The 23,632-nt window shown below is 44.8% G+C and overlaps 1 protein-coding gene across 5 annotated transcripts; it reads left to right on the top strand.

Annotated features, from left to right (window-relative positions):
- Positions 1 to 20: 20 nt before the first annotated feature.
- Positions 21 to 19,650, top strand: LOC310663124 (uncharacterized protein; the record flags this gene model as incomplete). 5 transcript variants are annotated; one of them, XM_083410763.1, is made up of 6 exons in its annotated part: positions 21 to 293; positions 4,158 to 4,196; positions 4,789 to 5,085; positions 7,656 to 7,952; positions 8,796 to 8,912; positions 9,919 to 10,587. In XM_083410763.1, 5 exons carry the CDS (start codon positions 263 to 265, stop codon positions 8,903 to 8,905), a joined length of 774 nt encoding a protein of 257 aa, XP_083266889.1. In that variant the 3' UTR covers positions 8,906 to 8,912; positions 9,919 to 10,587. The 5 variants fall into 5 exon arrangements, with proteins under 5 accessions (XP_083266889.1, XP_083266888.1, XP_083266887.1 ...); XM_083410762.1 differs by lacking the exons at positions 21 to 293; positions 7,656 to 7,952; positions 8,796 to 8,912; positions 9,919 to 10,587 and adding exons at positions 3,368 to 3,440; positions 16,819 to 17,115; positions 18,126 to 18,221; positions 19,212 to 19,650; XM_083410761.1 differs by lacking the exon at positions 21 to 293 and adding an exon at positions 3,368 to 3,440.
- Positions 19,651 to 23,632: the final 3,982 nt, after the last annotated feature.

The raw sequence follows: 23,632 nt of genomic DNA, 5'->3' as shown, positions 1-23,632 counted from the left end.
GTCTGCTGACTCTTCCACTCTGGGCAAACCATTTCCAGTTTCTCTTTTGAGCAGTAAGTTCCCATGGTCCAGCAGCTGTGATCAGTTTAGACTTCCCAGTAAGGCGATTGTGAAAAGACGTGCTTCCCTGCTCGTTCTCTGAGCTTCTGTAGAAGACTCTTGTAGAGATTGCCTTGGAGGGGAAGACCATACTCAAAGCTAGAGATATCAAAGGAGAGTTTCCAAGGAGGTGGAATCAAGGTGGAGAAAGACCCCTCTCGACATGGAAGTTCTTTTTCTCGTTCCTGTGCTAGGTATGTCTTGCTACTTTCTGATAACCCCAGCCTATGGTCCTGCTCTGCTCTGTTCTGTCCACTTACCATATTTGAATAGAGAATGAGCGATAACGGCAGCAACAAACACACCAGCTGCCTCAGAGGAAAAGGGTGTGGGCAGTGGTGCCTTGCATAGTTGCATGCTTAAAACTCATCAGTGTGGCCAGACAAGTATGTGTGCGATCTAAATTGATGTATAATTAATCTGAGCTACTGATTTGTGATGCATTTTGTACTTGTTTCAGGAATGAAATGTTATTGTTGCTTTTATGTTTTTCACCACTACAATGATTTATTTTCTTTAATGTTGGCTGTATATGGTGGGGTTTTTTTGCGAACAAATACATTGCCCAAGACATGATCTTAAGAAGTGGTCTTCAACTAGTCCAGATAGAAAAATCTGAGCCAGGAACATGGGACCAGCTTTCACATGTTCATTTCTTATTTATACTTTGTAGTATCCTCTCTTTGATTTCTGGAGGTTTTCTCTTGAGTTAAGCTGTGGCTTATATTGAGCAAGAGCAAAAATCACTGTCAGCATTTATGCTTGCATTCTGTTATCAGAAAAATGCTTTCTATTGCTTTCTATAAATTTCATCACTTCCTTTCTTTCTCCGTCAACTGCTGTCATCTTTCTCTTTACTTATCTTCTTTCACTCTCTGTCCTTCATCGCCTGCCTTGTCTTTGTTTTCTCTCTCCTCCCACCTTCCACTTTTCCTGTTCTTCCTCTGCTGTCACTTACGGTCATCTCAACTTTCACAAGCTTCCTGTTTCCTCTTCCTCTCCACTCATACTGTTTTCTACATTCTCTCTACCTTCTCAAACTTTTCTGTACTTCAGCCTTCTACTTCAATTCACCTGCTCATTATTGCCTTTTTATCCCCCTCTCATTTCCCTTCTTCCTTTGCTCACTTTCTTCCATCTTGTGTCATCTTCACTGCTGCCTTTAATTCACCTCTGTCATGTAGGTCTTCTCCTAATATCAGCTTTCCTGAAATAAAAATCAACAGGGTTTCTGGGAAAGTTCATCACCCTCAGCAGCCAATACAGACGCCAGTTGTTATTTGTTGCTCCTTGGTTGAAGTTTGAGGAAACTTCCCAGATTCTGCTAGACTGAAGCAACATATTCTTGTAGTTCCATAACAAACAAACAAAAAGCTTTTTCCCCCCTTTTCTTTTTCTACATAATGCCATTTTATAATTCTTTTTAAAAGCAACTAAATAAAACTAACATTCATTCCAAATCAACACTGAAATATTGAAGATGCAAACTTACTTGAGAACAGGGCCAATTAAAATAAATGGGCCTTACTTCTGAGTAGACAAGCATAGGAATTGCATGCTAATTTAATTATGATTAACCAAGGTTTCTCTCCCTGGTCAGCTGCATTTCTTTTCCCTTTTCTGTAAGTTTTCTTTTCTTTTTGACACCTTCTGTGGGTGCCTTTTTTCCCCTTTCTCACAACTGCCGGTCTTCCTGCCCTCTCCATGTATCAACTTTCCTGAACTCAGATGTACAGAAAATAAATCTGATTTTTTTCTCTCTCAGTACCCTCAGAACGTAATACAGTCAGAAGTGGAGAGGGGAGGAGATATAAAAACCTCAACAGGACTGAACATAGGTAGAGTTCAGACATAGCTACACAAAGCAACAATTTCATCTTATCCAGTATTTTAGGCATGTTTGCCCATTAAGTTCAGCTAGAATCCCCACATCATTTCCCCCCAGCCCAATCCTTCTGTTCCAAGAAAATAGAAGCTATTGAATAGCAGTCCTTACTGGTGAATAAACCCTCACATCTCTAGACTCGGGGCTGCCTGGATTCATTCCTCCCTGAGTGTTTCACCACCAACAGCTGCAGCCATTCCGGCGCTTCTTTTCTATGCAGAGGAGTCCAGTGGCTTCCAGGCTTCACAACACAACCAGCTTTATGTGATTAAGTGAGGCTGCAACAGTCAGGTAAATAGCCTCTTCTCAAGCCAGGCAGCGTGTTTCCACTATATGGGAGCAAGGCTGGGCTGGTGCAAAATGAAGAGGGAAAGCGTGTTCTCCTTCATGGAGAGCATGTGTTGCGGTGGGGGCCTCCAGGACACTCCAAAGTTGGAGGGCGGGCTAATTGATCGTTGGCCACTGATGCGATTGGGGCTTCCCTTGTTGTTGGGAAGAAGTTAATGTTGCCATTTATTGATTGACAGCCAGAAATACTAAAACTCCTTGCACGAGGCTAGGGCTTCCTCTTTTTGCCCATGCATCGGATTGCCCGTCCCTCCCTCCCTAGAATAGGGTTGTTCGCTTTGACCTTGCTATGCCTGTCATGGGGTCGTCTGCTTTGGAGCGGGGGCCTGGTAGGAATTTTGTCCATCTGGCTGATTGGCTGGGGCCATTTGGTTTTTGCCTACTGTGTAGCAAATCGTCACAACTTGTAAGGTTCACGGTTAGGCATTGGTTTATGGTTTGGTTGGTTGAGGGGCATGGATTGGCTGTGCCTGCCCCTCTAATGCTGCTGCTGCAAGGGATTCCGTTAAAGGAATTGGGAGCTAACTATTGCTTGTCCACTCTGTCAAGGGGGCTCGGGCCATAGCAATGAGCTCCTGGTTGCATTTGGGGTGAGGGCAGGTTTCCTGCTCCGCGTAACCCCCAAGTGTATTCCCCCATTCTGACTTTCGCATCGTGTGGAATGTCAGTCTGTCCCCCATGGTGGGGGCAGATAGTCGCAACCAATGCCTACACAACCACTCAAAATTAATATTTTAATAAAGTTGTGGCCAAAAATTATGCCAAAAATCTTAAACAAAAATTTCTGTGTGATGTGTGAGTTATTTGGGGTGGACCTGGGGACCTCGACACACAACTCTCTCATATAACATACCTTCCAAGCGCCCTGGAAAAAGAGGCACATCCCGTATTTTCTCACATGACCTCTGTGGCCATTTTGGGTGTCGTGATCTGTCATGCTCTCACCTCAAAGAAACACTTTTCCTGGGGCCACGACCCCACACAGCTCCCCAAAACTCATGCTTTGGAGGCACTGTACAATATCTCACGAGGCGCATGTCATGTGAGTCCCCCAGGAACAGGTCCTGGAAGATGCACATTCCAGTTTTGCATCGGAAGAAGTTGGAAAGTAAGACATAAGAAAGGGGAATAAAAGACTGCAGCCTCCAGGTTGGACTGAAGGGTTTGTGTGGTGATGGCAGTTTTGCTGTGACCCGCCTGGCGTGGCTATGCAGCCGACTTGTGGGTACAGACCCATTGGCTGAAGACCTAAGCCTAAGGTCTAAAGGGATACAGTGGTGCCTCGCAAGACGAAAAGAATCCGTTCCGCGAGTCTCTTCGTCTAGCGGTTTTTTCGTCTTGCGAAGCAACCCTATTAGCGGATTAGCGGATTAGCGCTATTAGCGGTTTAGTGGCTATTAGCGCCTATTAAAGGCTTAAGGGATTAGCGGATTAGCTGCTAAAAGGCTATTAGCAGCTTAGTGCCTTAGATAAAGGGGGTGGGGAGTGAAAAAAAATTGCAAGAATCGCAAGACATTTTCGTCTTGCGAAGCAAGCCCATAGGGAAATTTGTCCTGCGAAGCACCTCCAAAACGGAAAACCCTTTCGTCTAGCGGGTTTTCCGTCTTGCGAGGCATTCGTCTTGCGGGGCACCACTGTATATTGTTGCAGCCTTCTTGAAGGTATGCAGGTCTGGGGTCTAGTCAATGCTTGGATGGGAGCCTACCTAATACATATGCTCCCTTGAGACAAATATAACATGTAAATAATCTTCAGATCAAATCAGTTCAAACTTCCAGGCCTATTTAACCAGTTCCATCCCTCCTTTTTTATTTCTCTCTTTCAGTTTTCCTGCATCTTGTTCCACAGCCAGCATCATCTGCAGGTAACATTCCAACTTCTTCCCAGTGAGTTGTTTATGTGGAGAAGACCAGAGTGTCTCTAGAGGAGAATCCTTGTCTCTTTTGTGCTCTTTTAGCAACCCAGCACTCCCTCCAGCTGCTTTGTGGTTCCCCCAAGTATGCTAGTAACTTCACTCTTATACATGGGTACTTTCCAGGAACAAACTGTACCAAACTTACAAATCCCAGTGCCACCTCCGCCCCCCTTTTGCAACACCATTGTGTATTATAAAAGTGAAGTCACCCTCCAAGTCTGAATCCTTATGTAGGTAAAATGAAACATATACCCATGTTTAGGAGCAAAGTTACTGGCATGCTTGGGGAAAACTGCAAGGTTTGCAGAAGTACAAAAAATATATATTTAGGAGGGGAGGGGGTGGAATGAAAAGTCCTGAAACAGAGCTGGGCTGAATAAGACAGTTTGCAGAAACACACAAATAATTTTTAAAAGCATGTGGGGTGGGGTGGAGTAACCTGGAACAGGGCAAGGCTAAAACAGAGCACCCCACACTGTGACAGTTCGTTTCAGGTTCCACTTGTTTGCCTGCCACTGAGATCCCTCTGCTTTTCTTCCAGGATCTCTCCCTCCCCCCAAACTCTCGGTACAGACAAATTATCCCGAATACTTTGAAGGCGAGAGGATTGTGCTCATATGCTCAGCTTTCCTAAACAGGACGGTGGAGGGATACAGGTTCTTCGATCAAGATGGGCAACAGATTCTCAAAATGGCTGCCGACCCTTATCAAAAGGGCAGACTGATTTTTAGGGCTGAAATAAGCAAGATGGGAAATTACAGCTGTGACTACTGGATGGTGAAAGCTGATACAGAGGTCACATCTGCCCGAAGCAACTCCATCTCCCTACAAGTGAAAGGTAGGTTTCTAGTTCCTGGGATGTTGGTGGCCTGCTCCAATGCTGAGAAGCCTTAGTGATGGTCTGTCTGATTCATTTTTTTCTCCTCTGCCACTTGCTACATCTGGCGCCCCCAATTTGTTGTCCTCTGACACCCCTCTTGATGACTGACAAGGGCCCATGCCCTCCCAGTTTTAGCATTCTTTCTTTTTTAAGTGGGTTGTTTGGTTGGGGGTATGCTCATTGCTAGCCGGTGGCCTGTTTCTTTTGTTTGTGCTTTATTTGTTTTGGTACACATGTAGATATTTTGCATGGCTTTTTTTTTGGGGGGGGGGGATAGAGTTTCTAGACATTGTCTGTTCCTCCCATGTGAAATGGGATTTGTTGTTGCTGCTGCTGCTCATGACTCAGAAAGTCTGGGGACCCCAGTGTTAGAAATCTACAGCCTTGCACAGGGCAGTGTAAAGGTAAAGGTAAAGGTAAAGGTACCCTTGACCATTAGGTCCAGTCGTGGACACCTCTGGGGTTGCGTGCTCATCTCGTTATATAGGCCAAGGGAGCCATTTTCCACAGACAGCTTCCGAGTCATGTGGCCAGCATGACTAAGCCACTTCTGAAGAACCAGAGCAGCTCACGAAAATGCCATTTACCTTTCTGCCAGAGTGGTACCTATTTATCTACTAGCACTTGACGTGCTTTTGAACTGCTAGGTGGGCAGGAGCTGGGACTGAACAACGGGAGCTCACCCCGTCGCGGGGATTCGAACTGCCAACCTTCCGATCGGCAAGCCCTACCTAGGCTTTGTGGTTTAGACCACAGCGCCACCCTCGTCCCGGGGGGGGGGGGTAGGGGTGGATAACTATGCAGACTACAAATGACATGATTAGCAAATCACAGCTTTAAAATAAAGAACAAAATAAATGCCTTGGGTGGGAGGTGGCAGCCATCAGCTTAATCTTTCCCTCCCTAGAAACAATCTCAGCAAAAATCAGGCAAACACACATATATGCTATTAGCTTTCAGGTGGGGGAACCTCTCACTGTTACCTAACACACTATAAGGAGGACTGGCGTGCTCTGCTTCATGGGGTCATGAAGAGTCGGACACGACTAAACGACTAAGCAACAACATAAGGAGGACCCTTTCTGTACTTTTGTAGCCCTGAAAGTGTAGAATGAACAAACATATTGTAAATGCATTCATTTGCTGCAATAATAATAATAATAATAATAATAACCTTTTGGGAAAATTGTAGCTTCAGGTGGCTATTTTCAGCAGAAAAAAACAGTGCAGAAGTGTTGTGCCTGCAAGGTGCCCCCATCAATATGATGGAGGGGAGAAAGCTCTGCTGTATATATATGTGCTTCTCTAACCGGAACAATCTCTCAACAGCTCAATGGCCTCTGCACACTGAGTATGACTTAGTTGAATATCAGCCCTTTTTTTTGTTTTCACTTTTTTTACTGTAGAGAAGAGAAACCGAGTTTGCAGAAAGTTTCCCAAATAAAAAATGTTTAGGCAATTACTTTCATTCTTAGTTATCAGTTTTGGTGAAAAGAAACTAAACTTGTTGGGAAAATGTGGAAAGGAGCAGCAAAACCACTAAGTGGCAGCAAAGGCTAGGTTATGCAACCTGAATGCTCCTTTTGACTCTTTTCCTGCTAAGCTTCAAATTCAAATTTCCGGGTTGTTGCCAACTATTTAATGAGCCCAAATGAGCCATGTTAATTAGCTATTCTGAGTAGTACTAGCGTTGAATAAAACCCTCAGATCCCCTTCATCGTATGTACAAAGTTGGATAGGCACATTTTAGTGCAACTCTGAGACAGGAGTGTGAACATGTTGGGAATGTGGGCTTGGGAGAGCATATCTTTGTTTGGAATTCTATCCTGCCATGTGATACCCAAAATCCTCCTGACACAGTGCATGTGGAAGGCGTTGTGGCACCACTGCTGATGGCTGTAAGTTGCCCACGGCTCACTTCCATAAAGCACCATTCTCAACACTCAAGCCTAATAGACCTTTATCTTGATATTGGATGCTAGCATCACATTCTCCCATACCCTTTTGGAGAGGTGAGCCATTGCCGTAGCTGCCTTGCCAACGTACAGGTACCACTGTACGCTGATTATGGTGGAACCCAGCACTGTCTACTATCTCAAGTGTGTGGTCACCAGTGCTGATGCATGGATGCTGGCGACATCCTGGCCCAAGATGTTGGTCTTAATCTGCGTCTTTAGGCACACTTTGCCCTAATCTATGTATTTTTGTACTCATCCCTTGGCTACAGAACTACATTTCAAAATTCAGAGAAGTGTGGCTGTGTTTTAGTTTTTCTGTCATTAAGTACAAATCAGTCAGGTTCACCATTAAATGGGAACTAAATCACATTTCATCACATTCATTGCAAGCCTAAAATCTGATGTCTAAAAATGCTTCCCTGCTCTCACCCTCTCTCTCTCTCTTCCCACCCTCTCTCTCCACCCAACCAACCATTGCAAGCATACTTCAGGATGGAGGAGTTTAGCTAGCTACTGTCTCTGTGTTACACGAAGCAATCTCAACCCTGGGCGTTTATCTTTCTTTCCCAGAAGCCCCAGAAGCCCCCTCCCTCTCTTTAAACCCCAGCCTGCTTGAGTACAACCTGGGAGATAATGTCAGCCTTGTGTGCTCAGCTCCGCCTGAAAGAAAGGAAGTCAAGGAGTTCCAGTTTTATAGCGACAAAGAGGAAATATCAGTTGTGCCTCCATATGGCAATGTCTACACTCACAACATGAGCATCATGGAACCCCAAGATGTGGGAAGCTTCATGTGTGGCTACGTAGTGGACCTCTCTGGAAGAAAAGTTATTTCAAAGAAGAGTAATTCTGTCACCATTGTTCAAACAGGTAATCTCCAGATTTATTTATTCATCTGCCTATCTATCTATCTATCTATCATCTATCTATCTATCTATCATCTATCATCTATCTATCATCTATATCTATCATCTATCTAATTTATTTCTTTACCTGCCTTTAGCCAATAAAGGCTCTCAGGGCTGCTTAGGGGGGAAAAGATCGATATTAAGATGGGCCCTGCCCTCAGACTTACAATCCAAAAATAAAAAAGACACGACACGCAAAGTAAAAGGGAGTCAGAGGGAGAAGGAAAATGCAAGCTGAAGTAAACGTTCTTAAAGTTGCAGATCTTATTGCACAGTTAACAAAATGAATTCTTCACTGGTGGCTGCTTGTTGTCTTCTCGTTGATAAAGATCTCGCTTTGTTTTGAAGCACTCTTCCTCCACAGATCACATGTGAGAGCAGAGCCAATGCCCAGCCAGGAGGGTAGGGCAGCTTCTACCACACAGTTATTTCTCAGACATGCTGCTTGAGTAGCATCTGACAATCCCCACTGGAAATGGTTCCCTTCCATCACAGATGCACAAACCTTTGACTGGATTATTCCAGCTGGCCGTGGGGAAAGCAGGGAATGGGGCAATGCTATCTCTCTTGCCAGCCTATCTTCCATAGATTTGGTTGCGAGATCAAGAATTAATAAGAAAGGTAAATCACATGGCGAGATTCTGTAGAAATAACACTCGGAGAGTCTGCCAAAATGACTAAGAAGCATTGGGTGGCCCAAACCAATATCCACAAAGACTTATCGGATTCTGAATAAGAGGACCCAACTTGCGTGAAATGTGGCATCTTTTCATTACACTCTGTAACCAGAAACTCTTTTTCTTAGTCAACAGGAACTTAGTCAACTTTTCCAGCTGGAAACGGATGGTGGCCATTGGTGGCTCCTTCTTCGCCATCAACAGCCTCATCTTCCTCATCTCCCATTTGTGTTTTTAAACCACAGGTAAGTGAAATGAGTAAACATTTCCTTTCGAACATGTACTTTGGAGCACCTGTGGCCCAATACATTTTTTCGGTTTAAGGGTTTAAGATGATTCAGTTTCACTGAAAACCACTGTGGTGTTAGATGTGTGATGGTGAGGCTTCCGAGACTTGAGCCTTCCATCATGCAAAGCAGAGATGAGAAACCGTTGCTGGACTATGTCCCCTACCATCCCAGATTATTGGCTTTGCTAGCTGTTGAAGTCCAGCAACATCTGGGTGGTAACAGGTTATCCATCCCTGATTGAGCCCAGAGTTGTCTTCCTTGATTGGCCATGACATTCCAAATCACTTTCTCACCACCTGTGGAGGCTGCGGGGAGTGGGGGCATTGCCTCTGAGGCTTTCTGTGTGGCAAAGGATTCAGGATCATGACATAGGGATAGTTATATCTAAACCATTGGGACATGGGTGGTGCTGTGGGTTAAACCACAGAGCCTAGGACTTGCCGATCAGAAGGTCGCGGTTCGAATCCCCGCGATGGGGTGAGCTCCCGTTTCTCGGTCCCTGCTCCTGCCCACCTAGCAGTTCGAAAGCACGTCAAAGTGCAAGTAGATAAATAGGTACCGCTCCAGTGGGAAGGTAAACGGCATTTCCGTGTGCTGCTCTGGTTTGCCACATGACCCGGAAGCTGTACGCCAGCTCCCTCGGCCAATAAAGCGAGATGAGCGCCGCAACCCCAGAGTTGGTCACGACCTAATGGTCAGGGGTCCCTTTACCTTTATATCTAAACCAGCCTGGGTCCCACCACCTCTCTAGCAAGCTTCACTTTATTTATCTATCTATCTATCTATCTATCTATCTATCTATCTATCTATCCGAACTGGTCCCATTCCCAAAGCATTCCATCTCAAGCGTCACAACACTGGGAGTTGGGGAGGGAAATGGTTGGTCTGGGTTGCATCTTTGCCTTGAAGTTATGATCCAGGGAAGCCTCTCATCTCTTGCTATTTTTAAAATCATGTTTAGGTCTCCTCTTCAGGTGACTGTAATAGTCCTCTTTGTCCGACTGATGGCAGTCCGACCTCAGCTCTTCATCAACCCGATTGTGGATTCATTCACCAAAGGAGCCAGCTTCCCCCATAAATCACATAACGAGGAGGAAAAATCTGGATCCATCTTCTACAAAAGAGCACAAACAGACGGCTGGGAACCAAGTTCTGGGGCATGACATTTGCAGTGGAAATTATTTTCATTGCGCTGTCTTTACAGGCTTTATCACATATTATAAGTGACTTGCTGCAGCAATTGTTTCAGGGGAGGGGGGGAATTGATGGCTTTGAACAATCATTTTGTTGTGTAAACCTGTCACAGGAATGAGGACCTTCTGGCCCTGCAATGTTGCTGAATTTCAATTTCCATCAGCTTCAGCCAGTTTCCTGATCCCTGCTCTAACATGCGGCTTCCCCCCCTCCTCCTTTTTTTAAATGAAAAAACAAAAACAAAAACCAATTCATCGAAAGCAATGACTACAACAACTCAGGTCCTTCCAGCCTTTGGGACAATTGCTTTGAAACTTGTACTTTTCTTTTCAACATTCTCCTCTTAGTATTAGTGGCTGTCTGATACACCTAGATCAGCCCTAACATTTGTAAATATATTTCACTCCCTCAATAAACATGAACAATTTTTACATTATTATTATTATAATCGTTTTGCTAAAAACAACAACAGAAAGAAAGAAAGAAAAATCAGTACCACAATAGTTGCAATGAAACTAGACAGGGTGTCACTATGGGAAATGAGCATGCTCTCTATCAAACAAACATGTCTCTTTCTGGATTCTTTCTAAGTATTATTATTATTATTATTATTATTATTATTATTATTAACAACATATTATTAACATTATTAACATTGAAGATCCCAGGGTGGTTTACAATGCCTACTAATAAATACAGATAGTATTCTGCAATCAGAGACATATTCCTGGCTGCTATTTGGTGATTCACTCTTTACTCCCCTTTTTCATTGTGTATGAAAAGGTTTAAAAAGTAATGCCTGCGCTGTCTTCAGTGCTGCTAGCATTTTGCAGCAGTTCACTTTCCACCAAATACTACGTTGTCCATCTCACTATTGTCTGCTATGCACACACACACACGCACTCAAGAAAAATCTGGGAAAATGTGTCATCTGACTGGGAGGTTGTGTTCTGGACTGAAACAAGCAAGTTTGGAAGTGTCAGACTGAGTTAGTCTATCAAAAATGGATCTCCCACTGGATTGATTGGAACTAAGGCGGCAGGCAGGTGGAGCCTGGCTAACGGCAAGGTAAGTTTGGTGGGGCAGTGACCCATTTGACCCAATGCACCAGCCTCCACTGGCTCCAATTCTCTCCTGCAACAAAACCTCTTCTCTCTGCATTCTGCTGGCTGGAGCAGATCATGTGTTGAGCACACGAACAAAACAGGAATCATCAACACAGTTAGCAGGTCAAGTGCTGACTCCTCTAGTCTGGCCAGACCTATTTCCATTTTCTATTTTAGGCAGCAAAGTCCCTCAGTCCAATGGCTCTTTCCCCAATAATGACTGCATTTCCCCTCTGGGCGATTATGCAAATATGGGCTTCACTGATGTTCCTCCACCCTCCTGTAAAGACACTTTAAGGGTCTGCCTTGGAGAGGAAGGGTGATATAAAAACTGGTGATACCAAGTTTCCAAGGAGGTGCAATCCAGGTGGAGAGAGATCCTTCTCAACATGGAGCTTATTCTTCTGGTTCCCATGCTAGGTATGTTGCTACTTTCTTTCTCCCCCAACCTCTTCTTCTACCACTCCTTTCTCCTGGGTTTTAATTCCTGCTTTGATCCATCATAAAAGAATCATCTTGATAAATTTTTAAACTGGCTTCAGGGCTAGCAATTGCCGAGAACATGCTCTGACTCATAGGAGCCAACTCCTAGGAGGTGAGGGGTCTTTGGACCCCCCCAAAAAATATTTGAGGGGGCCACCCCCCAAGTTGATGGGCATTGCCATTCAAGTGGTGTGAATATCATGGCCCTGCAGGTATTTAAGCTTTCCCTGGGCATAGCACCAAGTGTCACTACTGGCCAGTTGGCACTGTGCCCAGTGGAACGCCCCCTAAATTCCTGCTCCCTAAATTGGCCATTACGGCAGCAGGAGGATGATCCAGCCTGCTAGAGGCCAGTTAACAAATGAGATACAGTGCCAGGCCACCCAAGGTGGGCAAACAGACTTCACAGTTGCATCGTCACTAGCGATAGCTGAGAATTTAAATTCAGTTCATGTTAATAGGTGAACTGACCTAATTCACATGTTCCCAAACAAGACATGAAACAGAAACACAACCATCCTTCAAAATTCACCTTTTCCAAATTTTGAAGGGCAGTTCTGCAGCCAAGCCACGCGTGCAAAAGTACATGTGTGCAATATGCATGTAAGCATTCTTATGAATGCATGTATATAAAAATATACGTGGAGGGGGGAATCATGCAAAATGCATCATACTATTGAAAACCGTTTTCCACAAAAAGGCATATTAAGTTAATTGGATACAGAAAATGCTGCATATTAAGAGAAACTAAAATACTGCTGAAATTTCATGAGGATGGGGGGGGGGTAGAAACAGACGTGGAAATGTGCGAAGCAGAACTTAACAGCTGAGTAATGAGAAGCAGCTAGTAACCACAAATGCTCATCTTTCATCCTGGACTATGTCATGGTGTGTATGCAAATATACAAGTCTGTTATTTCTACCCTCGTCATCCTTTCTGTCAGAATAATAAACACACACAGAAAGAGAGAGAGGGGGGAGGCTATGGGGCCTCTTACACTTGACATTCTCTAGGGCTCAGCATACCTGGTCCTCCTCTGCCTCGCTATCACGGCCAGCGTTCACCCACTATCGCTGTACAAGCAAGCAACAACAACAGTGAGGGATTGACAGCAGCGCCTCCCACCTGCCTTGTGCTTCTCCTCTGGGTGGCAATGTGGATGAGGCTCAGAGGCAACTGGAATGGGCAGCAGTGATTTGGGCAGAGGGAGGAAGAGAGCCCACTGAGAGACACCCTCTTCCCATACAGGAGGAGACAGAGGGGGCACTGTGGGAGCTTTGCTCATCCCTCCTAAAGAAAACCGAGAGCCTGGCTAGAGGTTCTCTTCTTTTTAGGAACATCAGAGCAGAAGTGTGTAAGGATTGCCTTGGTGGATAAGACTTGGGTATGTGCTTTAACACTCTTTAATTGGTAACACCAATTGGTAACACCCATACGGTACAGCCAAAGCCTGCAAAGTTGAACTTCTCAGTCGGACCATTCCTGTGTTATGTCCAGTCACTGCGATACTTGGGAGAGGCCCTCTTAGTAGTGCCTTATGCTCATGAGGTTCATCTTACATGCGCTAAGAAAAGGACACCTGAGTGTTGTAACACCTGTCCTTTTGAAGTGCCAGAAAACATCAGGCAGAGAAGCCAGAGGTCTTTCTGTTAGGCATTTTAGGAAAGGAGATTAAGAGAAAGGACTGTAAGTTTCTCCAATATGCAGTGACTGCCGCAAGAGTGCTACTGGCACAAAAATGGAAACAACAGGAAATACCAACAATAGCAGATTGGAGATCTAAGTTGTTAGATTATGCCGAACTGGATAAGATGACTGGAAAGATCAGATACTTAAGAGACCAAAAGTTTACAGAAAACTGGGGGAAATTTGTTAAATATCTGGAGAATATAAGTGAGGGTCAAATAACGCTAGAAGGTTTTAAAAGAGCACTGTGAATATGCGAGAGACATTGCCAAAAGGAATAAGAGGTAAAAAAGAAATGCGGAAAATAATAATGACTACGAAAGATTTACGGAAAAGCTGAAGGAAGTCCAAAAACAAAGATTTGGAAATTGAAATATGAAGTGTGAAAATAATGTATGTTCTGTTTTGTTTTGTTGTAAATTAATAAAAATTATTTATATATAAAAAAGAAAACATCAGGCAGACACCTCCAGCATCATCAAAACTCATCCATCTTTCTTAGGGGGCTGATTCAGCATACTTGACATTTAATTTATCGGACCTACTGATTTGTGATGCGTTTTGTACTTATTTCAAGAATGTGATTTTTGTTCATACTATGCTCTTTACCATAATTATCTTTCCCCCCGTAATGTTGACAACATAGTTTTGTTTTGTGGGGGCTGAATAATGCATAGGGATTTGATGCTGCAGCCTTCCTGAAGCTATGCAGGTCCCAGAGTCTGGTCAGTGCTTGGATGGGAGCCTACCAATGAACCTTACATGTGCTCCCTTGAGATAAACATAACATGTAAATAATCTTCAGATCAAATCAGTTCAAACTTCCAGGCCTATTAAACATGCCTCATCCCTCCTTTTTACTTCTCTCTTTCAGTTTTCCCTCATGTTGTTCTACGGCCAGCATCATCTGCAGGTAACATTCCAACATCTCCACAATGAGTTGTTGATGTGGAGAAGACAAGAGTGTCTCTAGAGAAGAACACTTTTCTTTTGTTCAACCCTTACAGCCAACTTCCTCAACTTGGTGCCCTCCAGCTGTTTTAGACTACAACTTCCATTATCCTCTGCTGATCATACAGCATAAAAGTAGCGAATTTTTATTGCAGAAATCACACTGTGAGGAAAATCAAATTCCACTTGTCAAATTTGACCCACAAGGCCAAGATCTGGCCTGTGATGCCAGAAAGTTTCCCACTGACCCCTAGAGCAGGACTTGTGATATCCAGGTTCAAAACCCTTCTCCAGCCGTGAAGCTCAGTGCGTGATGTTGGGCCAATCAGTAACAGACTCTCCAAATGTCCCTATTTTCCAGATATCTCCCTGATTCAGAGAAGCGGTCCTGGTTTCTGATTTGATCCTGGAATGTCCCACTTTTCCTTAGGATGTCCCTATTTTCACTGGAGAAATGTTGTGGGGTATGCACTAACTCTCAGCCTGACCTACTTTACAAGGTTGTTGTGAAGTGAGGAAAAGTGTGGTGTATGCTCAATTGGTTTACCACAGTTTTCCCTCTTGTATTCTGATGAGTACATTCAGTGAGTTCTTATAGGGGATATTCCAAAATACGACTGTCCACACCTGTAGTCTGAAGTGGTACAGTCCCGAATCCCACCACCTTAGTCTTCCTCCTCATTTTTGTGCAATGTTGCTCCAACTTTCCATGAAGAGACTGTAGAAAGCTTCTAATTCCCAGGACAGCTTATGTATTGTAACAGAATTCTATATACTAACAGTGATCTCACTCTCCATGTGTGGGTCCTAATATAGCAAAAACGACACCAGAAAAGGGAAGTTACCAGCAGGCATTGGGGGAACCTCACATTTGCAGAAGTATAATAAAATATTTCAGGAAAAGCACAAGGGGGAGAAATGGAATGGAGCATACTGTAAGGGATCTGGTCTGAATCTCATGGTTTGCAGAATTTTTAAGAAGCATGTGGGTGGGGTGGAGTAACTTGGAAAAGAACAAGGATAAAACAAAGCACCCCACACTGTGACAATTCATTTCAGGTTCCTCTTCTGTGCCTGCCACTGAGAGCCCTCTGCTTTTCTTCCAGGGACTCTCCAACCCCCCAAACTCTCGGTACAGCCAAATTATCCCGAATACTTTGAAGGCGAGAGGGTTGTGCTCATATGCTCAGCTTTCCCAAATGATACGGTGGAGGGATACAGGTTCTTCATTCAGGATGGGCAACAGATTCTCAAAATGGCTGCCGACCCTTATCAAAAGGGCAGACTGGTTTTTAGGGCTGAAGCAAACAACACGGGAAATTACAGCTGTGGTTCCTGGATGGGGAAAGCTGACACAGAGGTCACATCTGCCCGAAGCAACTCCATCTCTCTACAAGTGAAGGGTAGGTTTCTAGTCCCTAGGAGGTCAGTGGTTTTGTGCCAGAAAACCCCTTGGGGCATATATTAGTTTCCGACTTCTACTTTCATCAGGGAAGCAGTTCTAGGGAAAGTTTTCGATCTGCATGGGAGATTCAACCTGTATTCAGAGGAGGTGCTCTGTAGGGCCAGCCTACCCATGAGGCAATGTGAGGTGACTCCCTCAGGCAGCAGAATCTATAGGGGCAGCAGATCTGGCCTCCCAAGAATGTGTCAGCCACTGCTGCCTCCACAATGACAGCTGTGGTGTCCTCCTTGTGGGCTGGATCTGCTGTGGTGTCCTCCTTGTGGGCTGGATCTGCTGTGGTGTCCTCCTTGTGGGCTGGATCTGCTGTGGTGTCCTCCTTGTGGGCTGGATCTGCCGCCTACTTGGCTGCTGCCTCGCAATGCCAACTCTACAGCAGTCTCTTGGTGAATAGGAGGTGCTGTTCCCATCCATGTTCCCTGTGTAGATCTTCACTAGGATTAGAGAAATGGACACCATTTTGTGGTTTGCCTCAGGTGCCAAATTGTCTTGGGCCAGTCTGGATGCTCTGCTATAGCCATTGCATTAACTCTGATCAGCAGAACCTGGCCATAACTTTATGGACTACAGCAGCAAATCCTAACCACACCAGGTAGCAGAAAATACCAATTTATGCAGTCTCTGTGCTTATTTTGACAATTCCCTGTCTGTAAAGTTATTTGAGAGGCCTGTTTTTGTGCAAGCCATTAACTGAATGTAGAGGGATTATCTGGCTGCAGAACTGCATTGCAAATTTCAAAGGGTGTGAGAGGTTCGGTTAGCATGTGGTTTCAGAAAATGCAACAGGATCAGATTTCTTCCCCATCCTTTGCGTCCTTTCACCTTGTCAAAAATTAACCTAAAAACAGACATCTGAATCTGCATCCTCTCTCAATTTCTCTCTTCCTAACCAACCATTGCAAGCATATTTGAGGAGTTGTATAGCTGCTGGCTCTGTTACATAAAGGAATCTCAACCCTGGGTGTTTATCTTTCCCAGAAGCCCCGGAAGCCCCTGCCCTCTCTTTGAACCCCAACCTCATCAAGGACAACCTGGGCAATTCGGTCAGCCTTGTGTGCTCAGCTCCACCTGAAACAAAGAATCTCAAGGAGTTCCAGTTTTATGGCGACAGGATTAGCGTCACAGCTGTGGCTTCTTATGGCAACACCTACATCTACAACATGAGCATCATGAAGCTCAAGAATGTGGGACTCTTCAGGTGTGGATACGTAGTGCATCTTTCTGGACGGAAAGTTATTTCGAAGAAGAGTAACCCTGTCACTGTTGTTGGACCAGGTAATCTTTGGGTTTGTTTATTTATTTATGGCATTTACACCCCTTTGCCAAAAAAAAACCTCTCAGAGCTGCTTGGAAGGCAGGGGGACAGTATTAATACCCTCCCTGCCCTCAGGCTTACCTATTTAAAAGGGGGGGAGTGGGAGGGAGAAGGGGAAAACAAGCTTAAGCAAACACTCCTAAAGTTGCAACTCTTATAATGTAGTTTGCCCAATCTACAAGGACTTAAGAGCAGCCTTGTTCAAAAATTTAAATATCCCAGGTGAGAGGTGTTTGATTAGCTGTTTATTAGGGGACAGGTCCCCCTACACTTCTGAAAAAGTGCTTGTTTTGCATTTAGGGTGGCAGTTTTAAGGAGAAAAGTTTGTGGGATGGGTAAGCTAAATTCTTCAGGGAAGCAAAATCTTATTTGACAGAATGCCTGCCTTTAATAATTATTTTAACTGTGCAGTGTATTTTATTCTTCGTAATGCGTTTGTTTTATGTATTTTTTCATAATGGCTTTCACTACACAGATAAATAATAATATTCATATTCATATAATACATTTACCCTCCTCCATTACTTATGTCAGTGGGGATTTCAGCCTCCCAAAAAACAATCTACCCTCCCCAGATCAGACCCAGGAGCAGAGCAGGTGACCCTGTTCCATCCAGGAGGAAGGAGTAGCTCCTACCGAAACGTAATTCCTCATAAACGCTTCCCTTCTGCTGCTTGAATTTCTCAGGCAGTCTTTGGGGAAAGCATGCGTAATGCTATCTCTCATGCTCATGTAATTCTCAGGTTTTGAGATCAGGATTAGATAGGAACAATGAATCACACAGGGCAATTCGATAACAATCTCACTGATAGGAGACTGCCAAAATGACTAATAGGCATTCTGAGGCCCAAACCGGAATTACGAAGCCTTATCTGATTCTGAAAAAATGGCACCCGACCTACTCAGCAAAATGTGGCAACTTTTCATTGTACTCTGTAGCCAACATCTCTTTTTCCCCTTGTCTACTTAGGCACCAGATGGGAACGGATGTTGGCTATTGGCGGGTCCTTCTTCACCATCAACAGCTTCATCTTCCTCATCTCCCACTATTGTTTTTAAACCACAGGTAAGTAATGCACTTTCTGCAGAAAATCCCCATGGATTAAAGGATTTCCTTCCCCCCCACACTTTAGGAAGAGTACTTAGGGACAGGTGTGGCCCAAAACATTTTTTGTGGCTGGGGTGGGCGGGGGAGAGAAGAGAGAATGGCGTCACTGCCAGCCCAGTCCAAACACACACACACACACATACGTGGCAACAGTCATTCAGATCTTCATAACATCCAGATTATATCACTGTAGCACGTGCTATTGAGTCTGGAAACTGCACTCTGGCTTCCAGGTGTCTGGAACAGTTGCTTCAGAACGTAGGAGCCAGATTGTTATCTGATAGGAAGGATACAGCGTGGCGTTGTCTCATCTCCCATGGCTGCCTCTTCATTTCCAGGGCCATTTCAGAGTGGCGGTCTTGATGCGGAAAGCCCTGAACCAGGTGTGAGCAACCTGGAATCCCTCCAGATCTAGTTGAACTCCATCCGTCACCACCCCCCAGCCAGCATGGCTAGTTGTTAGGGCTGATGAAACCCAGTAATACAGTCAAACCTCTGTTGTCAGACGTAATCTGTTCTGGAAGCCCATACGGCTTCTGAAATGTTCGACAACTGAGGCACGGCTTCCTATTGGTTGCCGTTTTGGACATTCGGCTTCCAAAAAACATTCAAAAACCGGAGCATTTACTTCCGGGTTTTTGGTGTTTGGGAGCCAACCCGTTCCAAAATGGAGGTGTTTGGGATCCAAAGTTTGACTGTAGCTGGAAAACCACAGGCTCCAAACTAGCCTCCCTCCCCCCCCCCTCTCTCTAGCTTTAAGTTATTATTTTTGCTACTGTGTGTTGTCAAAATCTGTCTGAATTGGTCTGATTCTGAGCTCATTCCACTGCAAATGTCACAGCATTAGGTGTTGGGGAAGGAAAGGGTGTTCCTGGGTTGAATTTTTGCTCTGATGTTATCATTCAGGAAAGTCTCTCATCTTTTGCTATTTTTAAAAATTATTTTCAGGTCTCCTCTGCAGAGGACTGAAATAGCCCCTTTGCCTGGCTGATTGCCGTTCTACCCTTATCAGCTTCTCTTCAAGCAGATTGTGATATATTGCTTCATTCATCAAATGAACTCACTTCCCCCACAAATCACATTTCACAGAGGGAAAACCTGGATCCTCCCATCATGAAAAGAGATTGTTTTGATGGTGTTTCATTTTACGGACACTATTACATTTGTAAACACATATTACCGATTCCATTAACTTGAGCAAAACAATTTTAATATTCTTTTAAGAAAGAGAGAGAAAGGAAAAATCAACAGCACCACAGTAGTTTCAATTAAAATAGATTTTGAGCTTTGTTGTGGGAAACTAGCATGCTCTCTTTCAATCAAACCCTTCTTTCTAATGAATTATTTCTAAATCTGCATACTAATAAATACAGTTTGTATTCCACAATCAGAGATACATTCCTGGCTGCCACTGGTGATCCAGTTTTTAACTCCCTCCCATCACAAGGTGGGTGAAAGAGTGTAAAGTGTAGTGTGGTGTAGTGGTTAAGAGCGGTGGACTCGTAATCTGGGGAACCGGGTTTGCGTCTCCGCTCCTCCACATGCAGCTGCTGGGTGACCTTGGGCTAGTCACACTTCTCTGAAGTCTCTCAGCCCCACTCACCTCACAAAGTGTTTGTTGTGGGGGAGGAAGGGAAAGGAGAATGTTAGCTGCTTTGAGACTCCTTAGGGTAGTGATAAAGTGGGGTATCAAATCCAAACTCCTCCTCCAAACTCCTCCTAAAGTGAACACACAGATGTCCCACACTTTTGTCAGGATTTCTATTTGGGTTCCTTTCTGCCCCTGCAAATCCTTCACAAGCCAAGGCTGGTTTGTGCCTAAGGGAGAAACTGCTCTGGGCCACTGTATGACTTGCAATGCTGGCCACCAAGTCATGTGTGGAAAGTTGTCTCCAACAAAGGAATGCTCAGATTAGACCCATTTAATTCAATGGGCTTACATTAGTCATGTTCCTTCATTGAAATGGGTCTATTCTGAGTCATAGATTTCAGCTAATGCTGAGTCACAGTGTTTAAACCAGCTGTTTCAGTACTTTCGCAGAACGACATGGGGTAGAGAATGCCTCTCTGTGACTGAATTAACCTTTGAGGTAGGCAAATGCCTACTCCCCCCCCCCTTTTCTTAACTTAGCTTAAACATGCAGTCCATCTTTCTTAAAAACAACTATTTAAAAAGCCACAGCACTATTTCAAATGCAGGACCAACCCAAGACATTTGGCTGATTGAGGCGAAGGATAAGATGACGCCTCTGTCTCCAGTAGCTGACTGGCGATAGTTTTTTTCTATATTTTATTTTTTCATTTATATCCCAACTTTCCTACAAGAATCTCAAGGAGACACAAATGTTTCTCACCACAAATGTGTGCAGTATGTGTGTGGCCCAAGGGTCACGCTTCATTGCCAAGCTGAATTTGAACCCTGATCTCCCAGGTCCTAGTCTGACACTAGCCACACTGGAAGTTGAATATGAATTCAACTCTAAAAGCATGCCAGAATATGAAGCCCAGGTCCAGCTGTGTGACAACAGAGAGGAATGGGCGAGGTCTCTGGGGGTACTGTTGGTGCTGCCCCACAGACCTGCCATCTGAATTGGCCACCTATCTGTGTCCAACAGTTAGGACCAGGTCAGTTCAAGTGGCAGTTTGGCTGCTCTGTCCACATTCCTAGGACTGGATGTGTGACTCAGCATCATTCCCGAGGGCATTCTGTCCCAGGAATGTGACCTTCAAGCGGCAGCCAGGTTTTGTTTTGTTTGTCTCAAGAAGGGGGAGGAGGAGGAGGAGGAGGAGGAGGAGAAAGCAGCTTTGGCCACCATGTATTTAAGGTAAAATAAAAATACCTGAAATTTGCTGGCATTGCCAAAAGTTGCCACACACATATACAGTGGTACCTTGGTTCTCAAGCTGAATCCGTTCCTGGAGTCCGTTCGACTCCCAAAACTGTTCAAAAACCAAGACGCGGTTTCCAATTGGCTGCAGGAGCTTCCTGCACTCAAGCAGAAACCGCATCGGAAGTTCGGCTTCCAAAAAACGTTCGCAAACCAGGATACTTACTTCCGGCTTTGCGGCATTTGGGAGCCGATTTGTTTGGGAGCCAAGCCGTTCGAGTACCAAAGTACCACTGTACACTTTTGAAGTGTCCTCCAAAAGAAGGGAGAGGGAACTTTGACCCAGCTTCACTTTCAGATGCCTACACAAAAGGGAAATAGATAGCTTTCAGCATATTGTAGAGAAAGTACATCTTGGGAGGAGTTCACTCCTATTTTGCTGAAGGGCCTGGGTTCCCCCCATTACCAATGGCAGAGCCACGCTACCACTGAGAGCTAAGATCTCAGAGAGGGGAGGGAAATAATACACTGCTCAGCCACAATTGACCATCTGGGTGGTGTATGTTGAGTGGGTGGCAGATGGATCTACCTGCCTTGAAGGAGAAGTTGGGAGGTTGGGGATGACCTCCAATGCACCCTATTGCCTTTCAACCCTGGGATATTTTGGCCGGCCTGCAGACAGACAACTCACAGTCCTTTTTCTGAGACGGGGATAGACAGTGACACTGGAACCAGCCATGTCTCAAGAGTGTGACTAGAGCCATGATGAAGCAGAAAAAGAATCCCTATCCAAGGTCGCGCCTTACAGTCATCTCTCCGATTTCACTAATGCAAATTGTATTGCATAACAAACAGAGCAGGATGCAATCAGGATTGGTGGAGGGAGGGGGGGCAGAGAAGAGAAGGCAGTCATCTTACCAGCTGGTTCCCCACATAAAGGAGGGTTGATACAGGGGAGAGTGGTTGATGAGGCTTGAGGTGCAAATGTATTCATTTGGGGGAGATCACTAACCCACTTGATCAAAATGTTTCTGAGTGATATACAAAGAAAACTGGAAATAAAGCACAACTAAAACCCCCAGCCTGGTTAAAACAAATACATAATGGTATCATCTTTAAAAACATTATATAAACATGGCACACGGGTGGTGCTGTGGTCTAAACCACTGAGCCATTTGGGCTTGCCGATCGGAAGGTCGGCAGTTCGAATCTGCACAACGGAGTGAGCTCCCATTGCTCTGTCCCAGCTCCTGCCAACCTAGCAGTTCAAAAGCACGCCAGTGCAAGCAGATAAATAGGTACCGCTGCAGCTGGAAGGTAAACGGCATTTCCGTGTGCTCTGGTTTCCGTCACTGTGTCCTGTTGTGCCAGAAGCGGTTAAGTCATGCTGGCCACACGACTCAGAAAACTGTATGTGGACAAACACCAGCTCCCTCGGCCTGAAAGTGAGATGAGCGCCATAGTTGCCTTTCACTGGACTTAACCATCCAGGGGTCCTTTACCTTTACCTTTATATAAACACACACACACACACACACACACACACACACACAGAAGCATCCTCCTTAAAAATATAAACGCAATATAAGTAACACATTTGAAACAGATACAGGCAACTAAATGGAACTTCCATGTTCATAAGCAGTATACCTCAGACTACCAGATTCTGGGGGCAAGGGACAAGCAACAATGGGTGGGTATATCCTTCATGCCTGGCTGGTGAGCTTTGCAGAAGTGTCTGAGTGTCCGCTATTGGGAAAAGGATACTGGGTTCAATGGACCTTTGATATGAACCGCACAGCACAGGCCTAGCACTGAGCAGAAGTCTTGTTTTGCTACCCCATTTGCTGGTGGAGAAACACACACACTTTTCATGTTAGAAACATTACCCAATTCAATGCAAAATGTCAAAAATAGAAAACTATTCTGCTGGCTCATTCCCCGCCCCCCCAAAAAGGCTCAGTTTCTTTCACTGGTCATGGCAGCTGGAAAATCAAGAGGTGCGACTTTCAGTCCCACTATGGGGTTTTCCCAATGGGTTATTGTTTCTCTGTAAGCTAAAAGCACTTTACGTATGCAACTCTTTGACTCCCCCCACCTTTTAAAATTAGATGTCTGCAAACTTGGAAAAAGAATTGGCTCCTGAGCCGAAGACCTAACTCAAAGGGAACCCTTTGGGCACTCCCAGACCAGAGCAGGTAGCTTCCTCCAAACCAACTCCTATTCCAGCACACCTCATTTCAGAAAGTAATCGCTCCACAGTAGGCCAAGAACTTAGCGTCAAACAGAATGAGCTTTAAGCAGGAAAGGGGCTGTAGCTCAGTGGTAAGAGCATCCGCTTTGTGTCCCTGTCTCAGTCTCCAGCATTTCTGGTAAGGGATTGGAAAGACACCTGGAGAGTCACTGCCAATCCGTGTAGACATTACTGAGCTAGGTGTGGACTGAGTTATAAGGCAGCTTCCTGCCTTCCTATTTGTGGGGCACCGGGGGGGGGGAGAGAGAGATTGTGTAGGTGAATTAGAAGAATCAGCCACTCTAGGA

The sequence above is a fragment of the Podarcis tiliguerta genome (genome assembly GCF_965153285.1).
Source record: "Podarcis tiliguerta genome assembly, chromosome: 13".
Lineage (NCBI taxonomy): Eukaryota > Metazoa > Chordata > Lepidosauria > Squamata > Lacertidae > Podarcis > Podarcis tiliguerta.
Note: the sequence above shows the minus strand (reverse complement) of the source record. Positions and strands in the feature narration are given on the sequence as shown.